The sequence below is a fragment of the Mytilus galloprovincialis genome, chromosome 2, assembly GCF_965363235.1.
Source record: "Mytilus galloprovincialis chromosome 2, xbMytGall1.hap1.1, whole genome shotgun sequence".
Taxonomy (NCBI): Eukaryota; Metazoa; Mollusca; class Bivalvia; order Mytilida; family Mytilidae; genus Mytilus; species Mytilus galloprovincialis.
This window is the reverse complement of record NC_134839.1, coordinates 114,953,687-114,978,373: the sequence shown is the minus strand read 5'-3', so window position 1 is coordinate 114,978,373 and position 24,687 is coordinate 114,953,687. Positions and strand designations below refer to the sequence as shown.

Sequence of the window (24,687 nt, the reverse complement as noted above, 5' to 3'; positions counted from 1 at the left end):
ACTCACTGTTCAGGAATCTGTTTAATTGTTCAATTATTGGAATAAATTTGACCCTTATCATAAACCTTGTTTGTATATTGTCTTTTATTTATTTAGGAAATGGCATTACATGCGCACATATTCATGTGTTGTTTGTAACTTTGTTTATTTTTAAAACTATGAATAGACACTATACCATACAGGCTTTGAAGTATGATTAGTAGCCATTATAATGTATGATTTTTAAGTGAAAAAAAAACAGTACAGGCTTCTGGGAACCATTAGATTTAATGTTATTTGTTTTACATATTGTAGGCTGGAAGAGTAAGAAAGTTAAAAAGAAAGATGTTAAACACACTGCTGAGTTATACTGTTATGAGAATGAAAGAAAAGGTAAGGGTTTATATACCATGTGTAATCACTATGCAGGGGCGGATCCAGCCATTTTAAAAAGGGGGGGTTCCTAACCCAGGACAAAGGGGGGGGGGGGGGGGGGTTGTTCCAACAACATGTCCCCATTCAAATGCATTGATCAACCAAAAAAAAGGGGGGTTCTGGCTTTTTTTACTATAAATAGGCAATACATATCCTTGAGTTAAAAGTTTATTTGGAGTTACATTTTAAATCTTATTTGATTCTTATTTCATGCTGATTACTTTGGATTCATTTATTTTCATGCGTATCAATTTTCATGGATTGCTGAAAACTTGCATATTTATGGATATTTGATTTCATGGTTTTGACAATCTCTGTATAGAAAGCCTATAAAAATATGTTTTTTCGTTGAACATTTAATTTTGTGGTTCACCTGTACCCACAAAACCCACAAAAAGTGGTATCCAACGAATAATACTGAATTCACAGTTACAGATTTTTTAAGGACCTGGTAGTTAGTTATCTTCCAAATGTATTTCCAGAAAAATCTTAGATTAAATTGTATATATTATATTGTATAAAGTGTATTTGATTAAGCATTGTAAGTATTTTCTTTGTTTTCTATTTCAGACAAGAGAACTACACAAGATAGGCCACAGAGAAGAAGAAGTGAATTACTCTGAATTCTTTGTCTTTAAACATAGTGACTTAAATACAATAGAAAATAAAGTCAATAATCACAAATATAGAAGTCTAGAAGAGTTCCTGGCAGACACACAACTTATTTATCACAATACACACTTAATATATGGAGGTAATATACACAACTTATATACCACAATACACATTTAATATATGGAGGTAATATACACAACTTATATATCACAATACACATTTAATATATGAAGGTAATACACACAACTTATATACCAAAATACACATTTGATATATGGAGGTAATATACACAACTTATATATCACAATACACATTTAATATATGAAGGTAATACACACAACTTATATACCATAATACACATTTGATATATGGAGGTAATATACACAACTTATATACCATAATACACATTTGATATATGGAGGTAATATACATAACTTACCGGTATATACCACAATACACATTTAAGATATGGAGGTAATATACACAACTTATATACCATAATACACATTTAATATATGGAGGTAATATACACAACTTATATATCACAATACACATTTAATATATGGAGGTAATACACACAACTTATATACTACAAAACACATCTTATATATGGAGGTAATAAACACAACTTATATACCACAATACACACTTAATATATGGAGGTAATATACACAACTTATATATCACAATACACATTTAATATATGGAGGTAATACACACAACTTATATACTAAAAAACACATCTTATATATGGAGGTAATAAACACAACTTATATATCACAATACACACTTAATATATGGAGGTATTAACACAACTTATATATCACACTTAATATATGGAGGTAATACACACAACTTATATACCACAGCACATATTTAATATATGGAGGTAATATACACAACTTATATACCACAATACACATTTAAGATATGGATGTAATACACACAACTTATATATCACAATACACATCTTATATATGGAGGTAATACACACAACTTATATATCACAATACACACTTAATATATGGAGGTAATAAACACAACTTATATACCACAATACACACTTAATATATGGAGGTAGATACACAACTTATATATCACAATACACATCTTATATATGGAGGTAATACACACAACTTGTATACCACAATACACACTTAATATATGGAGGTAGATACACAACTTATATATCACAATACACATCTTATATATGGAGGTAATACACACAACTTGTATACCACAATACACACTTAATATATGGAGGTAGATACACAACTTATATATCACAATACACATCTTATATATGGAGGTAATACACACAACTTATATATCACAATACACATCTTATATATGGAGGTAGATACACAACTTATATATCACAATACACATCTTATATATGGAGGTAATACACACAACTTGTATACCACAATACACACTTAATATATGGAGGTAGATACACAACTTATATATCACAATACACATCTTATATATAGAGGTAATACACACAACTTGTATACCACAATACACACTTAATATATGGAGGTAGATACACAACTTATATATCACAATACACATCTTATATATGGAGGTAATACACACAACTTGTATTCCACAATACACACTTAATATATGGAGGTAGATACACAACTTATATATCACAATACACATCTTATATATGGAGGTAATACACACAACTTGTATACCACAATACACACTTAATATATGGAGGTAGATACACAACTTATATATCACAATACACATCTTATATATGGAGGTAATACACACAACTTGTATACCACAATACACACTTAATATATGGAGGTAGATACACAACTTATATATCACAATACACATCTTATATATGGAGGTAATACACACAACTTATATACCACAATTACACACTTAATATATGGAGGTAGATACACATGTAAAAAGTAAAATAACAAAATTACCGAACAACGAAGAAAATTAAATGGGAAATTCTGTAACCAAATGGCAAAATCAAAAGCTAAACACATAAAACAAATGGATAACATGTTTCACATTCCTAATTTGGTACAGGTAATAAATATATGTAAAAAAAGTAACTTTTGTACCGCAATGCATGCTATATGGATGACAAATTGGACCTCATTACCAGTTTCAGGTTACATGGTTCAAAATTAGAAACAAAAAAGTAAATTTATTTCTTTGATACAGTTGTGTTTTACATGTAGAAATAATGATTTCTCCACAATAACAATGATTTTAGACTAACTTCAGACACATTCTTTTACAGATGAATACAAAGGTGGCATTGCTGAATTGGCAAGAATAATGGCAAAAGATTGTGAACATGAGGTAAAATGAAGTAGAAAATGACATAATTAGATATTTCTGTCTGAACAATAGGAAAGGAGTGTAAACATATATAAAAGAAGATGTGGTACGATTGCCAATGAGACAACACTCCACAACAGACCATATGACACAGAAATCAACAACTATAGGTCACTGTATGGCCTTCAACAATGAGAAAAGCCCATACCGCATAGTCAGCTATAAAAGGCCCTGAAATGACAAGTGTCAAACAATTCAAAGGTGAAAACTAACAGCCTAATTTATGTACAAAAACTGAATGAAAAACAAATATGCAACACATCAACAAACAACAACCCCAAATTACAGGCTCTTGACTTGGTATCAGCACATACATACAGAATGTCAAGGCTTTCCTACCCTTTCCTTAACCTTGGACATAGGTGTAACAGAACAACATAAGAATGGAATATAAAAATCAGTTGAAAAATGCTTAACTCATCAGATGGATACAAATGGAAATACTTTTAACAAAAACACAGAGTGGTCATGTATATTTGTATTGTATATATCAAAGTTTAGTTTGACGTTCATTTTCGCTTAACATGTACACATTTTTCTTTAGGGGCCAGCTGAAACACGCCCTCTGGGTTCAGAATTTTATCACTGTATTGATGACCCATTGTTGGCTGTTTTGTGCTCTTTAGTTAGGTTGTTGTCTCTATGACACGTTTCTCATTTCCATTCTCATTTTTATGAGTGAACAAATACAAAATTGAGAATTATATTGTAAAAGAATGAAAACCAAATTACATAATGAAAATGTAATCAAAATTACAATATAATGAAAAGGTAATCAAAATTACAATATAATGAAAAGGTAATCAAAATTACAATATAATGAATTCATACAGATTGCAATAATGTTAATACACACTGCTAATAAATATGTTTAAATATACAAGAGGAAAGTGGGAAAAAATAGTGGAAAAAACTTTTGTTAACAAAAAATCTAAAATTTTGAGATATTTCTTTTTGGCACAAATTTTAATGAAAATTGTTAAAGAAGTATAATATGATATTCAAGATTGATTCCTATATTTAATTTCAGGTAAAAACTTTGGTAGTGTTTAGAAAACAAAATATTTTGAGAAACATTTTTTTCCCTGTTTATCAAAAACACACATTACTTTAATTGCTGTAGCTGTTATTATATATGTTTATAAAATTTTAGGTAGAAGAAATAAAGCTATGTGGAAGCTGTTATTACTTGTCCAATGTTTTAACCATGTGATGTTTGTTATATTTTAGGTAGAAGAAATAAAACAATGTCGAAGCTGTTATTACTTGTCCAATGTTTTAACCATGTGATGTTTGTTATATTTTTGGTAGAAGAAATAAAGCAATGTGGAAGCTGTTATTACTTGTCCAATGTTTTAACCATGTGATGTTTGTTATATTTTAGGTAGAAGAAATAAAGCAATGTCGAAGCTGTTATTACTTGTCCAATGTTTTAACCATGTGATGTTTGTTATATTTTAGGTAGAAGAAATAAAGCAATGTCGAAGCTGTTATTACTTGTCCAATGTTTTAACCATATGATGTTTGTTATATTTTAGGTAGAAGAAATGATGTTTGTTATATTTTAGGTAGAAGAAATGATGTTTGTTATATTTTAGGTAGAAGAAATAAAGCAATGTCGAAGCTGTTATTACTTGTCCAATGTTTTAACCATGTGATGTTTGTTATATTTTAGGTAGAAGAAATAAAACAATGTCGAAGCTGTTATTACTTGTCCAATGTTTTAACCATGTGATGTTTGTTATATTTTAGGTAGAAGAAATAAAACAATGTCGAAGCTGTTATTACTTGTCCAATGTTTTAACCATGTGATGTTTGTTATATTTTAGGTAGAAGAAATAAAGCAATGTCAAGCTGTTATTACTTGTCCAATGTTTTAACCATGTGATGTTTATTATATTTTAGGTGGAAGAAATAAAACAATGTAGAAGCTGTTATTACTTGTCTAATGCCAAGCCAGATAATTGGTTTTGTCAGCCTTGTGTAAGTTTTTAACTATCAAATAAGTAAATTTTCAACTGATTGCATACTTAAAGTGTGTGTTTATTTTGTTTGTTTTTTTCTAAATTAAGTGTCATTTTAGTGACAGCTTTAAACAAGCATAAGGACAGTTGTGGAGAGTTTCACACTATAAGCAGTACTTTATAGATTTACAATAATGTACTATATATAGAAATATTTGTCATCAATTGAAACCTATTGCCTGGCATCTTGTCATCACTAGTTTATATCTCCATGTTCAATGTATGATCTTGTAACATGTTTGACTAAGAAATATACAACATCTTTGAAAAGTTATTTACAGAAACAAGCATACCTGAATCATGAAAAATCAAGCATTAAGTTTGTGTTGTCTGTTTGCTTATAAAAGTATCCATCATTTGGTCTATGGGGTTATCAGTGCAATTATACCTTAACATTTGTTGCCTATAATAAACAGTACGAGTAATGAATAAAAAAAAACCCATGCACAATTAGTAAGCATAATCTGACCAGCTTCATCTCTTTTAACTGAGAAAACATAAAAATAGGTTTATCTTCTGAAGAGTTTTATAACAAACTTGATATAAATTGCCTCTGCTGCATCTATTTTCTACCTAGTTATTATCTTGTGTCAGTATGTTCATGTGTATTCCTCAAGCAAATATATATATATATATATATATATACATATATAAGGTGAATAAAAAATCCCTGGTCAAGTAAGATTTGTCAGAAAATTTCAACCTCTACCTCATTTGATGGACCACTCCAAACTCCATCTTTGTATACATATACATTAGCTCTGTCAGCATGCCAAAACCTTCCTTCCAATTACTGTTCCTTGACCATAAAGTGGAGTGTATTTTTAAAAAATTAAGTATTTTAAACTTTTCTCTTTAAGGACCCACCACATGAACTGGTATATGCAAAACTGAAAGGTTACAGTTACTGGCCTGCCAAGATAATAAGGAGACTCGGTGACCGGTGTGATGTCAGATTCTTTGGTGGATTTCATCAAAGGTAGGTCACATAAAGGTCACAAGGTTAACAGTTAGTTACAGTTACTGGCCTGCCAAGATAGTAAGGAGACTCGGTGATTGGTGTGATGTCAGATTCTTTGGTGGATTTCATCAAAGGTAGGTCACATAAAGGTCATAAGGTTAACAGTTAGTTACAGTTACTGGCTTGCCAAGATAATAAGGAGACTCGGTGATCGGTGTGATGTCAGATTCTTTGGTGTATTTCATCAAAGGTAGGTCACATAAAGGTCATAAGGTTAACAGTTAGTTACAGTTACTGGCCTGCCAAGATAATAAGGAGACTCGGTGACAGATGTGATGTCAGATTCTTTGGTGGATTTCATCAATGGTAGGTCACATAAAGGTCACAAGGTTAACAGTTAGTTACAGTTACTGGCCTGCCAAGATAATAAGGAGACTCTGTGATCGGTGTGATGTCAGATTCTTTGGTGGATTTCATCAATGGTAGGTCACATAAAGGTCACAAGGTTAACAGTTAGTTACAGTTACTGGCCTGCCAAGATAATAAGGAGACTCGGTGATCGGTGTGATGTCAGATTCTTTGGTGGATTTCATCAAAGGTAGGTCACATAAAGGTCATAAGGTTAACAGTTAGTTACAGTTACTGGCCTGCCAAGATAATAAGGAGACTCGGTGACAGATGTGATGTCAGATTCTTTGGTGGATTTCATCAATGGTAGGTCACATAAAGGTCACAAGGTTAACAGTTAGTTACAGTTACTGGCTTGCCAAGATAATAAGGAGACTCGGTGATCGGTGTGATGTCAGATTCTTTGGTGTATTTCATCAAAGGTAGGTCACATAAAGGTCATAAGGTTAACAGTTAGTTACAGTTACTGGCCTGCCAAGATAATAAGGAGACTCGGTGACAGATGTGATGTCAGATTCTTTGGTGGATTTCATCAATGGTAGGTCACATAAAGGTCTAAAGGTCACAAGGTTAACAGTTAGTTACAGTTACTGGCCTGCCAAGATAATAAGGAGACTCGGTGACAGATGTGATGTCAGATTCTTTGGTGGATTTCATCAAAGGTAGGTCACATAAAGGTCACAAGGTTAACAGTTAGTTACAGTTACTGGCCTGCCAAGATAATAAGGAGACTCGGTGACAGATGTGATGTCAGATTCTTTGGTGGATTTCATCAAAGGTAGGTCACATAAAGGTCACAAGGTTAACAGTTAGTTACAGTTACTGGCCTGCCAAGATTATAAGGAGACTCGGTGACTGGTGTGATGTCAGATTCTTTGGTGGATTTCATCAAAGGTAGGTCACATAAAGGTCACAAGGTTAACAGTTAGTTACAGTTACTGGCCTGCCAAGATTATAAGGAGACTCGGTGACCGGTGTGATGTCAGATTCTTTGGTGGATTTCATCAAAGGTAGGTCACATAAAGGTCACAAGGTTAACAGTTAGTTACAGTTACTGGCCTGCCAAGATTATAAGGAGACTCGGTGACTGGTGTGATGTCAGATTCTTTGGTGGATTTCATCAAAGGTAGGTCACATAAAGGTCACAAGGTTAACAGTTAGTTACAGTTACTGGCCTGCCAAGAATATAAGGAGACTCGGTGACTGGTGTGATGTCAGATTCTGTGGTGGATTTCATCAATGGTAGGTCACATAAAGGTCACAAGGTTAACAGTTAGTTACAGTTACTGGCCTGCCAAGATTATAAGGAGACTCGGTGACTGGTGTGATGTCAGATTCTGTGGTGGATTTCATCAAAGGTAGGTCACATAAAGGTCACAAGGTTAACAGTTAGTTACAGTTACTGGCCTGCCAAGATAATAAGGAGACTCGGTGATCGGTGTGATGTCAGATTCTGTGGTGGATTTCATCAAAGGTAGGTCACATAAAGGTCACAAGGTTAACAGTTAGTTACAGTTACTGGCCTGCCAAGATTATAAGGAGACTCGGTGACTGGTGTGATGTCAGATTCTTTGGTGGATTTCATCAAAGGTAGGTCACAAATAGGTCACAAGGTTAACAGTTAGTTACAGTTACTGGCCTGCCAAGATTATTAGGAGACTCTGTGATCGGTGTGATGTCAGATTCTTCGGTGGATTTCATCAATGGTAGGTCACATAAAGGTCACAAGGTTAACAGTTAGTTACAAGTCTGCTATGGCAAACAATAAAACTAACAACCTAATTTATAAGAAAACAATTTACGAAAAACAAATATAACAGACATGAATTGTGACAACATAAGAACTAAAAATCAGTTGCAATCGGCTTAACTCAAAAGATCAGTACAGAGCACTGAATTAAGAGTACTTTTTACAGAATCATTCTGATAAGAAATAAAAATAAAAACAGAATATCTATGATCATTTAGTTTTGTGTAGATATATATGCTTTATAATGTATACTTTGTTATAAGAACATTATATTTCTTTTTGTAGATCTCTATTACCTAAGGAATCAATAAAACCAGTAGATATCAATATTCAGAAACTAGTCACAAAAAGAACTGCAGGTTAGATTAATATCATCACATAAAGATACAGTAACAAACTTCTTTTATTTTTTAAACACTCATGATATATTTAAGATTTGTGTATGCTTGAAGAAGGTTTAAGTCCTGTAACTTTGAAACAACATAACAACAAAATATAGGAAAAAAATATAATAAAACAAGAATGTGTCCAAAGTACATGCATGCCCCACTCGCACTATTTTTTCCATGTTCAATGGACCATGAAATTGGGTTACAAATCTAATTTGGCATTAATTTTAGAAAGATCATACCATAGGGAATATGTGTACTAATTTTCAAGTTGATTGGACTTCAACTTTATCAAAAACTACCTTGACCAAAAACATTAACCTGAAGCGGGACAGACAAACTGAAGAATGGATGAACGAATGAACAAACAGACGGACGCACAGACCAGAAAACATAATCCCCATCTGCTATCGTAGGTGGGGCATAAAAATCTTTTCTGTGCTGATTCAAATAGTTCTCAAAATTTTCAGATTTGCTTTCTAGATCTAGAGTTTTGGGACTTTAACAATCAAAATACAGATATTCTCTGCAAGATTATTTGTAGGGCCATTTTATGGATATAATATTTGAATATTACATTGTTCAACATCAGGCTATCATTAATAAGTTAGAGGTCAATTGTATTTGGTGTATAAAATATTAACTAAATGCCAACTTAATAGTGTTGGTTTGCTGTATCCTAAGTCATTATTGTATTTCATAGGTTTTAATAAAGCTTGTGATGAGCTAAAAAGATACCAGGAAAATCTAGCAAATCTTCCTTCACAAAATGATGATGAAGATGATGACAAAGAAGAGTCAGAGGCAAGTAATGAAAAAGAGGAAGTAGAATCAGAGGCTAGCAAGGAGAAAGATGACCCCTATGACTTTGATTCTGAAATGGCAGCTAATAATGAAACTGTGTCGTCAGATAAGGATGATTCTGATGGTGAGGCTGATAAAGATAAGAAAGAAGTGGAGAATAGTGCTTTAGAAGTAAGCTCCACCAGTAGTCCCCCAAAGAAAAGGCCATGTCTCAAGGTAAATCTTTAGAAACTATCTTTATATAAATACATGTGATTTAAATAGAGTTTTAAATGTCCAATCTGAAGCATGAAATTTATGGAATAGTACAAAATTTTAGACAAGAGGAAAACAAATAATTATGTTCACTACTGGTAATATTGAGGGGTTGATAGGACTCTTATTCTTTTGTGATTTATTTCTGCCTAAGACGTCATTCTGATATAGACAAGAGTCAAATATTAATAATGGTAGTATTCAGTTTATTTCTGTCTTAAGTGAGAATGTTTGTGCCTTATCAAATATGATATGTAAGTATTTGTTCAGTATTCTTATGAAGACTGGATTTTGCAATTCTTTTAACTGAATTGATTTGCATGGCTATAATTAAATTGTCTGTTGTCACAATTTTAGGTTAATGCTGCAGAGGATATTGTGACCTCCAGTGAGGACAAAGTTCAAGCAGTTCCAAAAGTCCCTACTGTTACTATGGCAACACAAACCATTAAAAAGGTAGGTTCAATAAGTAGCACTAAAAAAAGATTTAAAAAAAAGACTTGTTTTGAAATAAAAAAAATATAGAATTTTATACTGTTAACAAACCAACAGAATGCCCAGACAGATCCTCTTGTCAAGCTTTGCTTACACAGATCTGAAGATGCTCCATTTTACTTTCTGTTTTTTAAAAAAGACCTTACGGGATCCTCTGGTTTGTCAGATTTATATACACCCTCAAAAACTTGAAGTCTTCAAAGCACTACATAAAAAGACTAAGGACGGAGAAACACAAACTACACTTAAACAAGGGTGACATCAGGCTCTCCAGAGAGCAGAATATACTTCTAAAAAGTATAAATAAAGGGAGATGTGTGGAACACTCCAAGAAGATGACGACCGAACACCACAATTAAAGTAAAGACATCTGGCTGGCAACTTATCTCAACAAGACTGTTGTCCAAACAATATGTATGGTGTATTTGCATTGCTAAACTGTATATTTATACTGGGGAATATAGGCATCACCATGTCTGTCTAAACTGTATATTTATACTGGGGAATATAGGCATCACCATGTCTGTCTAAACTGTATATTTATACTGGGGAATATAGGCATTACCATGTCTGTCCATTGCTAAACTGTATATTTATACTGGGGAATATAGGCATTACCATGTCTGTCCATTGCTAAACTGTATATTTATACTGGGGAATATAGGCATCACCATGTCTGTCTAAACTGTATAGTTATACTGGGGAATATAGGCATCACCATGTCTGTCTAAACTGTATAGTTATACTGGGGAATATAGGCATCACCATGTCTGTCCATTTGATAGATATTGATGAAACTTAACACAATTATAGAATACTACCTGAGGCTATAATCTATCCCTATTCAACATGTACAAGGGGAGGTAATTCAATGTACCTACTTCAATATGCAAACAGTAGTGCAGCACAGTGGGGATCATCCTCATTTCTCATTTAAAACTGCTATCATTTGCTCTATTGGTCTTCAATTTCATTGGTGTACAATTGGTAGATTGTTTTTGTGTATTTTCAGTCCATTAAACAACAACATTCCCAGACAGATTCCTCTACTAAATGTAACTGTGAGGAAAAATTCAACAAAAAGATGAAGGATTACCAGGATAAAATAGAAAAAGAACATGAAGCCAATACAGATAAAGCTCTCAAAGAATTGTCTGATAGGGTAAGTGTTCATGCTTAATGAGGGTATGAAATGGTATGTATCCATGTTTTTATGGCTTTGGTCGGCCTTCAGGAAAAGGAGTATCATAAGTATTTTGATCAGAATGTGTGATTAAATAGCTTTAAGAAATGTGAGTTTTAGGAAAAAAATAAATGGTACTGAAATGAGATAGATAAAATAGAAAAATTGTTATATTTTTGAAGAAAAAAAATAGAACTTGGCAATCTATGATTTGATATGTAATTGATATATAATTTAAGTGATATATAATTTTATAGTTAACAAATCAACAAAATTACCACACTTGAGTGAATATGTTGACAGCAGCAATAGAAGGCATGCCACAGGGTTCTGCAGAACATTATATCAATCAATATTTCTACATATTGGTCCTATATCTTGCATGTGATAAAAATTTCAGTTGCTTTAAGAGTCAAAATTTTTTAAAGCAATTGCTTTTATGCCGTCGCGTATGGCCATCTTTGTGACCCAGATCAGAGACTCCGCCCAGATCAAGCCATAGTATTTTGTTAAACAGGCTCCTGGTCAGTCATTCTTTAACACCTATGTATGTTTTCTAATGCAATACATAGCTTGAAACTTTAAAAAAAAGTTAGTGGATTTAAGAAGTTTCAGAATATGTTCTTGTAGATGTATTTTTGTATTTAAAGGGTCAACCGTTTGACTATCAAATAACATAGAAGTCCGAGTGAAAACAAGTACATTTTTATAAATGCGATTCCGTTTTCCGCCGTTCGTACGATGTTTCAACAAAATATGGATTCATTTCAGTTGTTGATTTAGTATTGAAAATTTAACTGAATTATCTCCTAATAAATACGGTTTTTTATGTTTAATTTGTGTTTCTTTAAGAGGTCAGGTGCTCTTGTTCATTCATAAAATTATCGTTCATTCATACATTTATCGTAAAATCAAAATCACTACACAGGTTAATGCGTAGTGTCAAATTATTACCTGTAATCTAAAAATAGACAAACTTTATTTGCGCAAATAATTTAGCGGAACGAAACCCTTGTTGAAAACACATAACAATAAGTTCGTTTTCCTTTTCTGTCAAAACTCCGTAATATTGATCGATCACCTTACTAATGAAATGGACCCGTCCAAACGTAGTAGATGCCAAGTCGGTCCAGATGAAGAGATATTTACAATTTGGAATTTTCTAGTTTATTAATACATGTATAGATTGAAAAAAAGTACGTCTTTTTAAATATCATGATCAAAACTGGGTTTGCATAACAAATGTCAGATGAAACCATTATCCTCGTCTTTTCAGTGAACAAGTCTACTACGTTTGTTGACACTCGACGGTCCACCGTGTTAGCAATTTTATTTCACATGTTTTCGAAATATTGAAGATCATGTTTCGCAATGTTTCCTGAAAATTGATAAATATCAAAGCAACGTAGAACTGTTTGTTCTTGTTCGTATAATAAAATTGAGAATGGAAATGGGGAATTTGTCAAAGAGACAACAACCCGACCATAGAAAAACATACAACAGCAGAATAAGGGTCACCAACAGGTCTTCAATGCAGCGAAAAATTCCCGCACCTGGAGGCGTCCTTCAGCTGGCCCCTATACAATATATATACTAGTTCAGTGATAACGATTTAATGTCATGTTTGTCTGTGATGACCACCCTTTTCGGGATTGCATGAGAATTGTAGTTATCTCGTACCCACATGCACTTGTTTCTATCCATAGGAAGGTCGACTATCCATATAAAACTATTTATATGGATAATCGACCTTCCTATGGATAGAAACAAGTGCCTGTGCTCGTACCGCATCAGAAGGACACATATCAACTGAGCAATAATGTTTGGAACTTAGTTTTAAAAAAGATTTTTATTAAGCTGAAATATACATTTATTCTTTACATGTTTATGTCTTGTAAGATATTTTATTTCTTTCCCGTTTTTTAACATTTGCGTCTGGAAAGTTGAAATGTTTTAACTTAATCATTTGTGTTAATGGTTAAATATAAATTAATAATGAAAATTGTTAAAATTAAATCAACTTAAAGGAAATTATTGCCAAGGAAGTTACAAACACTACCAGGGGATAATCCATGATGATTTCTTTTTGAGTTATATGTTTCAGCACATGTATATTTGACCCCAACTTTAGCCTGGTAAACGTGTTGTCTCCTTGTGAAATATAAAACATATTAAAAATGACTTTCTGCTAAAGTCTTTTATTTATATAAAGTTAAAACCTTCTTACTTTTAACTAGACAACACTCATGTCAGGTTTAATTCTTGTATATATGTGGATGAAAAATAAAAGTCCCCAAACATTAACATGGCAGCAATTGCTTTTTCAGCCTTTAAGGCTTTGATTAATTAAACTCATTCTACAAAGTAACTTGTACCCCATTATGCCCCCATTATTCCACATTTTTCAAAACAATATGGATGTATTATGTTATAGTATACCTGCGTATTCTTCAGTCATTTTAGTTTCTGGACTCTTAAGATAAATTCTTTATATCAGAGAGCAAAATCCTAAAGGTTCTTCTGTTGATGTTTTGTATTCTATTTGTTGATTAGTTACTGAAAGATTTTGAAGAGGATAAACAGCAGGCTGTTTCCAGGGCAACGTCGAGTATGGTACGGGAAATAGAGAAAACGAAACGACAAACAGAAGAAAAATGTAAAGCAGAGATCCTGGACGAAATGAAAAAATTACAGCAAAAACACAAAGAAGCCATTTCACAGACAAAAAAGAAACAATGGGTACATTTTATTTGAGTTTTTATGAAATAACCTTTTAAAATCCTATTTTAGTGATCTGCAATAGTGGTGTGGCAATAAATTCTGATACAGATCATGGTCTCCACCAAGACTTGGTCAAACTTAATACCTAGGGACATTGTGTTTTTGGTCTGTTTTTCTATCCGTCACTCTGTTCCGCTTCAGGCTAAAGTTTTTGGTCAAGGTAGTTTTTAATGAAGTTGAAGTCCAATCAACTTTAAATGTAGTACACATGTTCCTTATGATATGATATTTACTATTTTAATACTAAATTAGAGTTTTACCCTGATTTCACAGTCCACTGAACATAGAAAATGTATCTGTCCTGTTAAAGAGATAACTGTATTGAATTTTAAGCTTGGTCTTCGTAAAATGTAGTTTACCTAGCAACATGAAGTGTAGTTTTTAAATGGATAACTGCGACAGTTAACTGGAAGATTTAAGAATGCCAAGCTTAAGATATAATACAGTTATATCCATTCTAATGCCACATATTAAAAATAAATTCCATTTGATAAATATTTTGGCTTAAAAATACCATAACAGAAAAAGTCTCTGAATCTGTTGCATCATCTTGAGCATCTAAACAATGTAACGTCATATGTTTATTTTGGTTGTCAAACATAACCTAGACTTATATATACTTTTAGCCTGCTTCAGAATGGTTTCAATATTGACAAAAAGAAGATTTTGAAGCTCAAAATGTGACTTTATTTTTTATCTGTTGTTAAGCTGAAGAGGTTGTATATCACCTGTAATTTACTGTTTTAGTGCTACAGCTCTGATCATTTTATGATTTGTATTTATTTATTTCAGTGTTATAATTGTGAAGAAGAGGCTATGTATCACTGTTGCTGGAACACATCTTACTGTAGTGTAAAATGTCAACAAGAACATTGGCATAAAGAACACAAGCGTGTTTGTCGTCGGAAACGTTAAACACTTATTATTTTCATGTAAGATTGACATTTTTCATTTGTCTGACATTTTTTCATTCAACCATCAATATCAGTGTTATAAATTTGTAACAAAATTGACTGTCATATACAAGATGTGTATTTTCTATAAGTCAGCAGCTAAAATGTCATCGAAACCATAAAACATTTAATATTTCAATGTCATATTACTCACTTAAATGTATGCTTTCTTCTAATTATTATGATTAGCCTGTTGATCAGATGCTTTTACTAATTATTTTTACACATTTTGAAATAAATGATGTCTTTGCTTATATAACCTCATGTGATGTTTTTTGCTGCATAAATTTTTATATGAATTTAGATAAATATGTTTTTACACTGTAGAACAGATTTTTTGAATGGACCAAAACTTGCAGAATGTGAAAACAATTGGCTGGACCCTAAATTTTGTTTATCATGTGATGAATATTGACAAAATAGTGGTTCTTCCTCTGATTTTTTCCATTTCTGAGTAAATAAGTCTGAAATGCAAAAGACAGACCATTAACAGTTAAACTTTTTTACCAAAAGTAGTCCATTACTTTCCTTAGGCTATTACTCATGTATCTCACTCTCAAATAAAGGTGGAGCCCTCTTAGTCACTAATTTGACATTATTTGAAATTTGAAAAGGCTTTTTATGAGCATGCTCTTCCCTGTCGTGCATTTTTTACATACATCTTCAATCTAATTCCTGTTTACCAAATAATTATCCATTCTTATAGATAATATGCATGTATCAAATTTTTATCTTATTTTTCTTGAAACTTCAAATAAGAGCTTTCTGATATTATGTATCAAGCTTAATGTGAGAATGCTATACTGTTTGAAATGCTTTATATGCATTGCTTATCAATTCCCAAATACTAATAGCAAGGACAACATAAACATGTGAATCATTATAACTCAAGGATAACATAAACATGTGAATCATTATAACTGAAGGATAACATAAACATGTGAATCATTATAACTGAAGGATAACATGTGAATCATTATAACTGATCTCCTGGTGAGACTCGTCCATCTCATTAATTATTTTATTCACTGCAGTTTTCTTATGTTGTTCATGTTTAAATTTTATTATCAGAATTTTTATTTCTGCTTTAGTATTATGAGATGAATACCTTCAGTCTGTAATTTAAAACTATGGAATTGATTATCTTTTTATTTTGTAAACGTTAATTTTTTTTATAGAGTAAGTTATATTTATGTATATATCAAGAATCAAAGCATGATTTTTTAAATTATTATGAAATATAAATGTGGAAATAAATGTAGATTATTTTATAATGTATTGATTTTATATTGTACAGTGTGTACACATAGATTTTATATTGTACAGTGTGTACACATAGATTTTATATTGTGCAGTGTGTACACATACAGTTGACTTTTAATATCTAGAAATCAGCCTGACCATTGAAATATTTCCATATACCAGTAGTTTTACATATTTGTGGACATTAGGATCGTCTATTTGGTTTGAGTCAATCCAAATTTAGACTCATCAGGAGTATGAATACATATGTTTATTATAGAGAGAGCCCTGTACCACGGGAACATTTCTATAGAGAGAGCCCTGTACCACGGGAACATTTCTATAGAGAGAGCCCTGTACCACGGGAACATTTCTATAGAGAGAGCCCTGTACCACGGGAACATTTCTGCTTATCCAAAGATTTGAATCAAATGAGTTTAAGACCACAAGAGGTAACGGTATATATGATATTGCACTGTGTGTACACAGATTTAATATTGCCTTGTGTTTATACATTTATGATATTGTATGATGTGTACACACAGATTTTATATTGTGTTGTGTACACATAAATGATATTGTATGGTGTGTACACACAGATATGCACTGCTGTAGTCATTCTTTGATGTATCAATGGTTTGATAATTGTTCATCACTTGTATACTTAACACAGTAAATGTTTTGATTGGTATCAGTAACAGGGCAGATGTTATTTAACACTCTGCTGACATGGGTCTAGTATATGTGTAGTTGCACTCTCTGTTTTCCTGCTTTGTGTGTCTCTGAAGATATGTCTGAAGTCATACACCATAAACATGATAAAGAAGAGTTAGTATTGGTATCATACTTCAACAATCTTCATGTTCTTTATTATTGATGCATTTTTATAACATAAGAATTATTTCCATTAATTGTCAATGCTGAGTTTTCTCATTCTTCATTATAAACAACTCAATATTGGTCTACACTAATTCACTGTACAATGGCACTTTTTGATGTAATTGGGACACACAAAGTTCAGGTTTAATATTTATGACTAAAATAGAAAACAAGCAGTGAATATGAAGTCTGGAGTGGAACTGTCCTTTATTACAGATAGAACTATAAAGTGGTTTATAGAATAACTTTTGTTGGTGTCATAGTTATATGGGAATGAATGTACAGCTTTTACACTTGGTATGATATATGTAACAGTTGTAATGGAGAAGTTTGATAGATAATCAACTTATTATTGTCTTGTCTGGCAGGGAAGATGTTTCATGTCCAAGTATTTTGTTCATACTGTGGAAATTGGCATCAACCACTATTGCTGTAATAAGATTTTTATTTCATTATAAAAAGTTTACAAAAATTAAGTAAAATTATTGTTGACTATATCAATATCAATTTATTACATGTGTCCTGATTGAGGCAGATATTATTCCATCACACTAAGCATGAGTTATAGTTGGAGATCAGAACCATTGTATATTTGCATGTTCTATTTAATTTCTTTTATTGTCTCATTCATATGTTGCTATGATTATTTGTTTATTGATTTTTCAATATTATAACATTAGGGACATTATTTTTTCCAAAGTTTTATTTTAACATCATGTAAATAGAGACATTTTATTTCATCGCTATATAATCATACATATATTTGTATAGTTATACTGTTATTAAGTTTTCTTCATCATGATATTATTTAGTCAATCAATGGTCACACTATATATAGACATTCATGTCTACCATACAAAATCTCCAAAGAAATATGTATATTAGGAAGTTTATTTTGTTCACATTTCTAGAACAGGATTTAAAATAATAAAAAGGTTACGCATTAAGTGTTTGGATATTGCAAGTTTCTAAAAAAAAATTTCAAAATATGATGAACATTTTTCTAATGTTTGACAACTTATACAAAAACAGCTGTAACAGAAACGTGTTTGGGAAAAATAAAATGTACACAAAGGAAAACTAGAAGCAAAATTATATGTAGCTACTATCTAATATTATTTTGTTTTCCTATGTTATAACCAAGGGAAGGTATATAAGGTTATACTATAGAAAAACCGACTGACCTGATTTTGAATTTTTAATTCTGTAAGTGTTAATTCCCCTATAGTTTACATCTCTGTCTCTGTGACATGTTTTGTTTGGCTATAAATATTTTAATAATACTTGAAATTTAATTTAGTTACTGTCCTAATATGTTGAATTAGGGAAATTACCGAAGTGACTTCTGTATTCTTAAACAACACACTTGGTAAACAGAACTTTTGTACCCATTTTGTACAGATTTTAATCTTGATTTTACTTTTTTTTAAGTGCTCTAGATTGACAGAGTATCAGCATGTCATAGCACAGGGCAGGTAACCTGTTAATATTATAACATGCTCAGGAATCTAAAGTGGGTAATATTAAGTTGGTTTATTCTCTGTAATTTTACTGATTGCTATGTAAACATTTCTTATTATGTGAGTGAATAAACAGATAATATCATGTATGTGTTAGTGTTCAGTGCACTTACAAGTCTGCTGTTTTCAGCATAAGCATAGAACTAGACATGTTTACGCAATTTTCAAAACAGTGTGAATAGAAGGTAAAGTTTACTTGAGGGCCCTATTAAGCCTAAAATATAGTGTTTCAAAATTAATTTTAATGAATATGATAGAAAGAAAATATATTGGTATCCATTAATGACACAAAATAAGTACATTCACAGCAAAAATACAAAAGGAACAGCACTGTTATTCCTGTTGTTAATCTGAAAGTCACAGAAGGCCTTCAACACTGAGCAAAAAAGCAATACAAACATTTAGACAACCATGTACAGATATATGTTGGATAACTTGGCAGGAAACTATGTATTTATAGGCCTTATAATTCAGGCATACTATAAGATAATGTAACAGCACGGGGCGATGTGCAGTGTTAAAAGAGACATGATGTGACTGTTGCCTGATCAAAATCATTAATGCAAGATTTAAAGTGAGCTTCAACATTATATTTTTTGTATCATGTGGGCTACTTAGGATCTTGTCTTTATGTTAAACATCAGTTGTTACAATTAATGAAATAACAAGCCATATCCACGCTGAAAATTTAAGAAAATCTGTCAACCTGTTTTCAAGTAATTACTCTTTTATAAACATTGATTTGGATTTGTGTCACGCCTTAAAACAAGTTAAAAATTAAGCCAGACCTAAACACGGTGTTTGACCTAGAGGTTGAAGATGTTCATCTACAGTGAATAATAGAATTTCAAAACTAAGATGATAAGTTTGAAATGCACTCTTGGAGGTTTTGATTGACCCACATCTTTATTGACTGTGATTGCTATTATTCCTGGCTGAATGTTGTTCTTGGTACTTGGACTTCAATCACCAGTAAGACAGCACCACGATATAGCCATTCATGCTGAAACACAATAAATCATCATCTTTCCTTTATATGTACACGATAAGTAAAGGCAACAGTAGTATACCGCTGTTTGATAAGTAAAGACAACAGTAGTATACCGCTGTTTGATAAGTAAGGACAACAGTAGTATCTCACTGTTTGATAAATAAAGGTAACAGCAGTATACCGCTGTTTGATAAGTAAATTAATATACTGCTGTTCAATAAGTAAAGGCAACAGTAGTAAACCGCTGTTCAATAAGTGACAACAGTAGTATACCGCTGTTTGATAAGTAAAGGCAACAGTAGTATACCGCTGTTTGATAAGTAAAGGCAACAGTAGTATACTCGCTGTTTGATAAATAAAGGTAACAGTAGTATATCTCTGTTTGATAAGTAAAGTAATATGCCGCTGTTCTATAAGTAAAGGCAACAGTAGTATACTGGCTGTTTGATAAGTAAAGACAACAGTAGTATACCGCTGTTCAATAAGTGAAGACAACAGTAGTATATCGCTGTTTGATAAGTAAAGTAATATACCACTGTTAAATAAGTAAAAGCAACAGTAGTATACCGCTGTTTGATAAATAAAGTAATATGCCACTGTTAAATAAGTAAAAGCAACAGTAGTATATCACTGTTTGATAAGTAAAGTAATATGCCGCTGTTCAATAAGTAAAGGCAACAGTAGTATACTCGCTGTTTGATAAGTAAAGGCAACAGTAGTATATCGCTGTTTGATAAGTAAAGGCAACAGTAGTATATCGCTGTTTGATAAATAAAGGTAACAGTAGTATACCACTGTTTGATAAGTAAAGGCAACAGTAGTATATCGCTGTTTGATAAGTAAAGGCAACAGTAGTATATCGCTGTTTGATAAATAAAGGCAACAGTAGTATACCACTGTTTGATAAGTAAAGGCAACAGTAGTATATCGCTGTTTGATAAGTAAAGGCAACAGTAGTATACCGCTGTTTGATAAGTAAAGTAATATGCCGCTGTTCAATAAGTAAAGGCAACAGTAGTATATCGCTGTTTGATAAGTAAAGGCAACAGTAGTATATCGCTGTTTGATAAATAAAGGCAACAGTAGTATATCGCTGTTTGATAAGTAAAGGCAACAGTAGTATATCACTGTTTGATAAGTAAAGGCAACAGTAGCATATCGCTGTTTGATAAGTAAAGGCAGCAGTAGCATATCGCTGTTTGATAAGTAAAGGCAACAGTAGTATATCACTGTTTGATAAGTAAGGACAACAGTAGTATATCGCTGTTTGATAAGTAGAGGCAACAGTAGCATATCGCTGTTTGATAAGTAAAGGCAGCAGTAGCATATCGCTGTTTGATAAGTAAAGGCAACAGTAGTATATCACTGTTTGATAAGTAAAGGCAACAGTAGTATATCACTGTTTGATAAGTAAGGACAACAGTAGTATATCGCTGTTTGATAAGTAAAGGCAGCAGTAGTATATCACTGTTGGATAAGTAAAGTAAGATGCTGCTGTTCAATAAGTAAAGGCAACAGTAGTATATCGCTGTTTGATAAATAAAGGTAACAGTAGTATACCGCTGTTTGATAAGTAAAGGCAACAGTAGCATATCGCTGTTTGATAAGTAAAGGCAACAGTAGTAAATCACTGTTGGATAAGTAAAGTAATATGCCGCTGTTCAATAAGTAAAGGCAACAGTAGTATATCGCTGTTTGATAAATAAAGGTAACAGTAGTATATCGCTGTTTGATAAATAAAGGTAACAGTAGTATATCGCTGTTTGATAAGTAAAGGCAACAGTAGTATATCACTGTTCAATAAGTAAAGGTAACAGTAGTATATCGCTGTTTGATAAGTAAAGGCAACAGTAGTATATCACTGTTCAATAAGTAAAGGTAACAGTAGTATATCGCTGTTTGATAAATAAAGGTAGCAGTAGTATATCACTGTTGGATAAGTAAAGTAAGATGCCGCTGTTCAATAAGTTAAGGCAACAGTAGTATACTCGCTGTTTGATAAGTAAAGGCAACAGTTGTATACTCGCTGTTTGATAAGTAAAGGCAACAGTGGTATATCGCTGTTTGATAAGTAAAGGCAACAGTTGTATACCACTGTTTAAAAAGTAAAGGCAACAGTAGCATATCGCTGTTCAATAAGTAAAGGCAACAGCAGTATACCGCTGTTCGATAAGTTATCTTCTGAAATCGTTTGTTCATAGAGTTACTTTATTGTGATGAAAAAAAGACTGGTTCGATATCCGCATAAAAGTTCATTATCTTAATAACGTGTTATATTATTCTTTTATTTGTCTTTTGTCTTTGAATGACAAAATTATTTTATTTATTAATAGTACTTTTACTGTTAACCCACTTTTTTGTGATATACATTTGACGTGACTCTGTACTTATGTATCCCGTCATATTTTGAACCACACTATTATTTTATTTATTATTACTTTATACTGTTTAGTCAGTTTTTGTTATATCTATTTTGCGTGACTGTATTTATGCATCCCGTCATACTTTGAACGCCAAAATTATTTCATTTCTACCTGTGCGAATTTCAAACGCGCAATTTTACACTAGTACTCAAAACCCTCCTTCCTTGATGGGTGCATTTTACATAGACAAATAAAATCGTATAATATATTCAAAATGAGGATGTTAATTTGATGTGTGCTTCTTCGTTACATTTGTTGTTTTTATAGTGATTAATATGATAACACAATGTTGACTGCTGTACCCCTATTTTTGACATTTTTAACTATTGTGTCTGTTTGATTTGTTCAAGCATCGGTGACAATATAATGGAATGTGATACGACTGTCATACAAGTGAGAGGTTTAGCTAGCTATAAAACCAGGTTCAATCCACCATTTTCTACATTTGAAAATGCTTGTACCAAGTCAGGAATATGACAGTTCTTGTCCATTCGTTTTTTATGCGTTTTGTTATTTGATTTTGCCATGTGATTATGGACTTTTCGAATTGATTTTCCTCTGAGTTCAGTATTTTTGTGATTTTACTTTTTACACTTATCAACAAGAGAGGAATTTTTTTTAATTTTTTTATTTTAGCACTATTTGTTCTGAATCATTATATTATATCTTATATGAGCCAAAATGACCCTCGAACAACCATTGAATGATGAAAGTTGAATAAAGATAAAGGTAAGTTGATTTAAAATTGACTTAGTATTTTCTTGTTAATTCGACTTGTTGATACTGTTTATAAAGCTTTTTTTGTGATTTTATATTAATATGGATCTTTTCTATATACCAGCTTTGATTATTTGGAATATCTTCTAATTTTCACTTCTTCGTACTACATTTGTTTAAATTTCAAGATTTACCTTTATATGCCCTTGAATTTTTACTAGATAACATTTTTGTTCGCTTTGGGGATTCCGTATATCGTCAGATTATCGGAAATCCAATGGGGACTAACTGTGCACCACTTATTGCGGACCTGTTTTTGTATTGTTATGAGTTACAATTTATGACAAAAATAAGCAAAGACCCATCGAAACAACATCTGATAAACAAATTTAATAATACTTTTAGATATTTGGATGATATTTTGGCTCTCAATAATGACGACTTCAGTATGTATATTAATGAAATTTATCCTGTTGAATTTACTTTAAATAAAGCTAATACTAACAATGACCACTGCCCTTTTCTCGATCTTGATATCTATATCACTAATGGAAAGCTGAATACTAAAATTTATGATAAAAGGGATGATTTTTCATTTCCTATCGTTAATTATCCGTTTTTAGATGGTGACGTTCCCTTGTCACCATCTTACGGTGTTTATATATCTCAACTTGTACGATTCGCTCGTGTATGTAACAATGTTTTAGATTTTAACGAGAGAAATTTATGTATTACTGAAAAATTATTACACCAGGGTTTTCGATATCACAAACTAGTCAAAACATTTACTAAATTTTATCATCGGTATAAAGACATCATTCGTAAATATAGCTCAACATGCAGACTTCTAATACGTTCAGGTATTTCACATCCAATTTTTTATGGTAATATTCTTTATAAAGCACAAAGGTGTCAGTATTCACCTCAGAAACTTACAAAACCTTTGAATAGACTTATTAAGAAGGGATATAATTACGATACTGTTGTCAAGTCATTAAAGATTGCATATTTTGGCGTTAATATTGAGTCACTGATAAGGTCTTTGCATCGGAACTAAACACATTTATTCTAAAAACAGTTGTTGGCATGACACGGGTTATGTTCTTCTCATATATGTTATGATGGTATGATACTAAACCCCTAACGGGAAGGATTGTGCCTGATGTTCATATGATGAAATCATAATCTTTCAGTCAGTTTAGTTGAAGTCTGGAGCTGGCATGTCAGTTAACTGCTAGTAGTCTGTTGTTATTTATGTATTATTGTCATTTTGTTTATTTTCTTTGGTTACATCTTCTGACATCAGACTCGGATTTCTCTTGAACTGAATTTTAATGTGCGTATTGTTATGCGTTTGCTTTACTACATTGGTTAGAGGTATAGGGGGAGGGTTGAGATCTCACAAACATGTTTAACCCCGCCGCATTTTTGCGCCTGTCCCAAGTCAGGAGCCTCTGGCCTTTGTTAGTCTTGTATTATTTTAATTTTAGTTTCTTGTTTACAA

General features: G+C 32.1%; 1 protein-coding gene across 1 annotated transcript in view; it reads left to right on the top strand.

Annotated features, from left to right (window-relative positions):
* Window positions 1-19,137, top strand: part of LOC143065505 (zinc finger MYND domain-containing protein 11-like) — a 32,249-nt gene extending 13,112 nt beyond the window's left edge. Inside the window, exons 4-14 of the mRNA XM_076239110.1 lie at window positions 295-372; window positions 985-1,168; window positions 3,308-3,369; window positions 5,314-5,391; window positions 6,293-6,411; window positions 8,837-8,910; window positions 9,644-9,960; window positions 10,357-10,455; window positions 11,507-11,656; window positions 14,231-14,416; window positions 15,251-19,137. Coding sequence (XP_076095225.1) covers window positions 295-372; window positions 985-1,168; window positions 3,308-3,369; window positions 5,314-5,391; window positions 6,293-6,411; window positions 8,837-8,910; window positions 9,644-9,960; window positions 10,357-10,455; window positions 11,507-11,656; window positions 14,231-14,416; window positions 15,251-15,373 — 1,470 coding nt within the window. The 3' untranslated portion in view covers window positions 15,374-19,137. The remainder of the gene's footprint in view (window positions 1-294; window positions 373-984; window positions 1,169-3,307; window positions 3,370-5,313; window positions 5,392-6,292; window positions 6,412-8,836; window positions 8,911-9,643; window positions 9,961-10,356; window positions 10,456-11,506; window positions 11,657-14,230; window positions 14,417-15,250) is intronic.
* The last annotated feature ends 5,550 nt before the right edge of the window (window positions 19,138-24,687 follow it).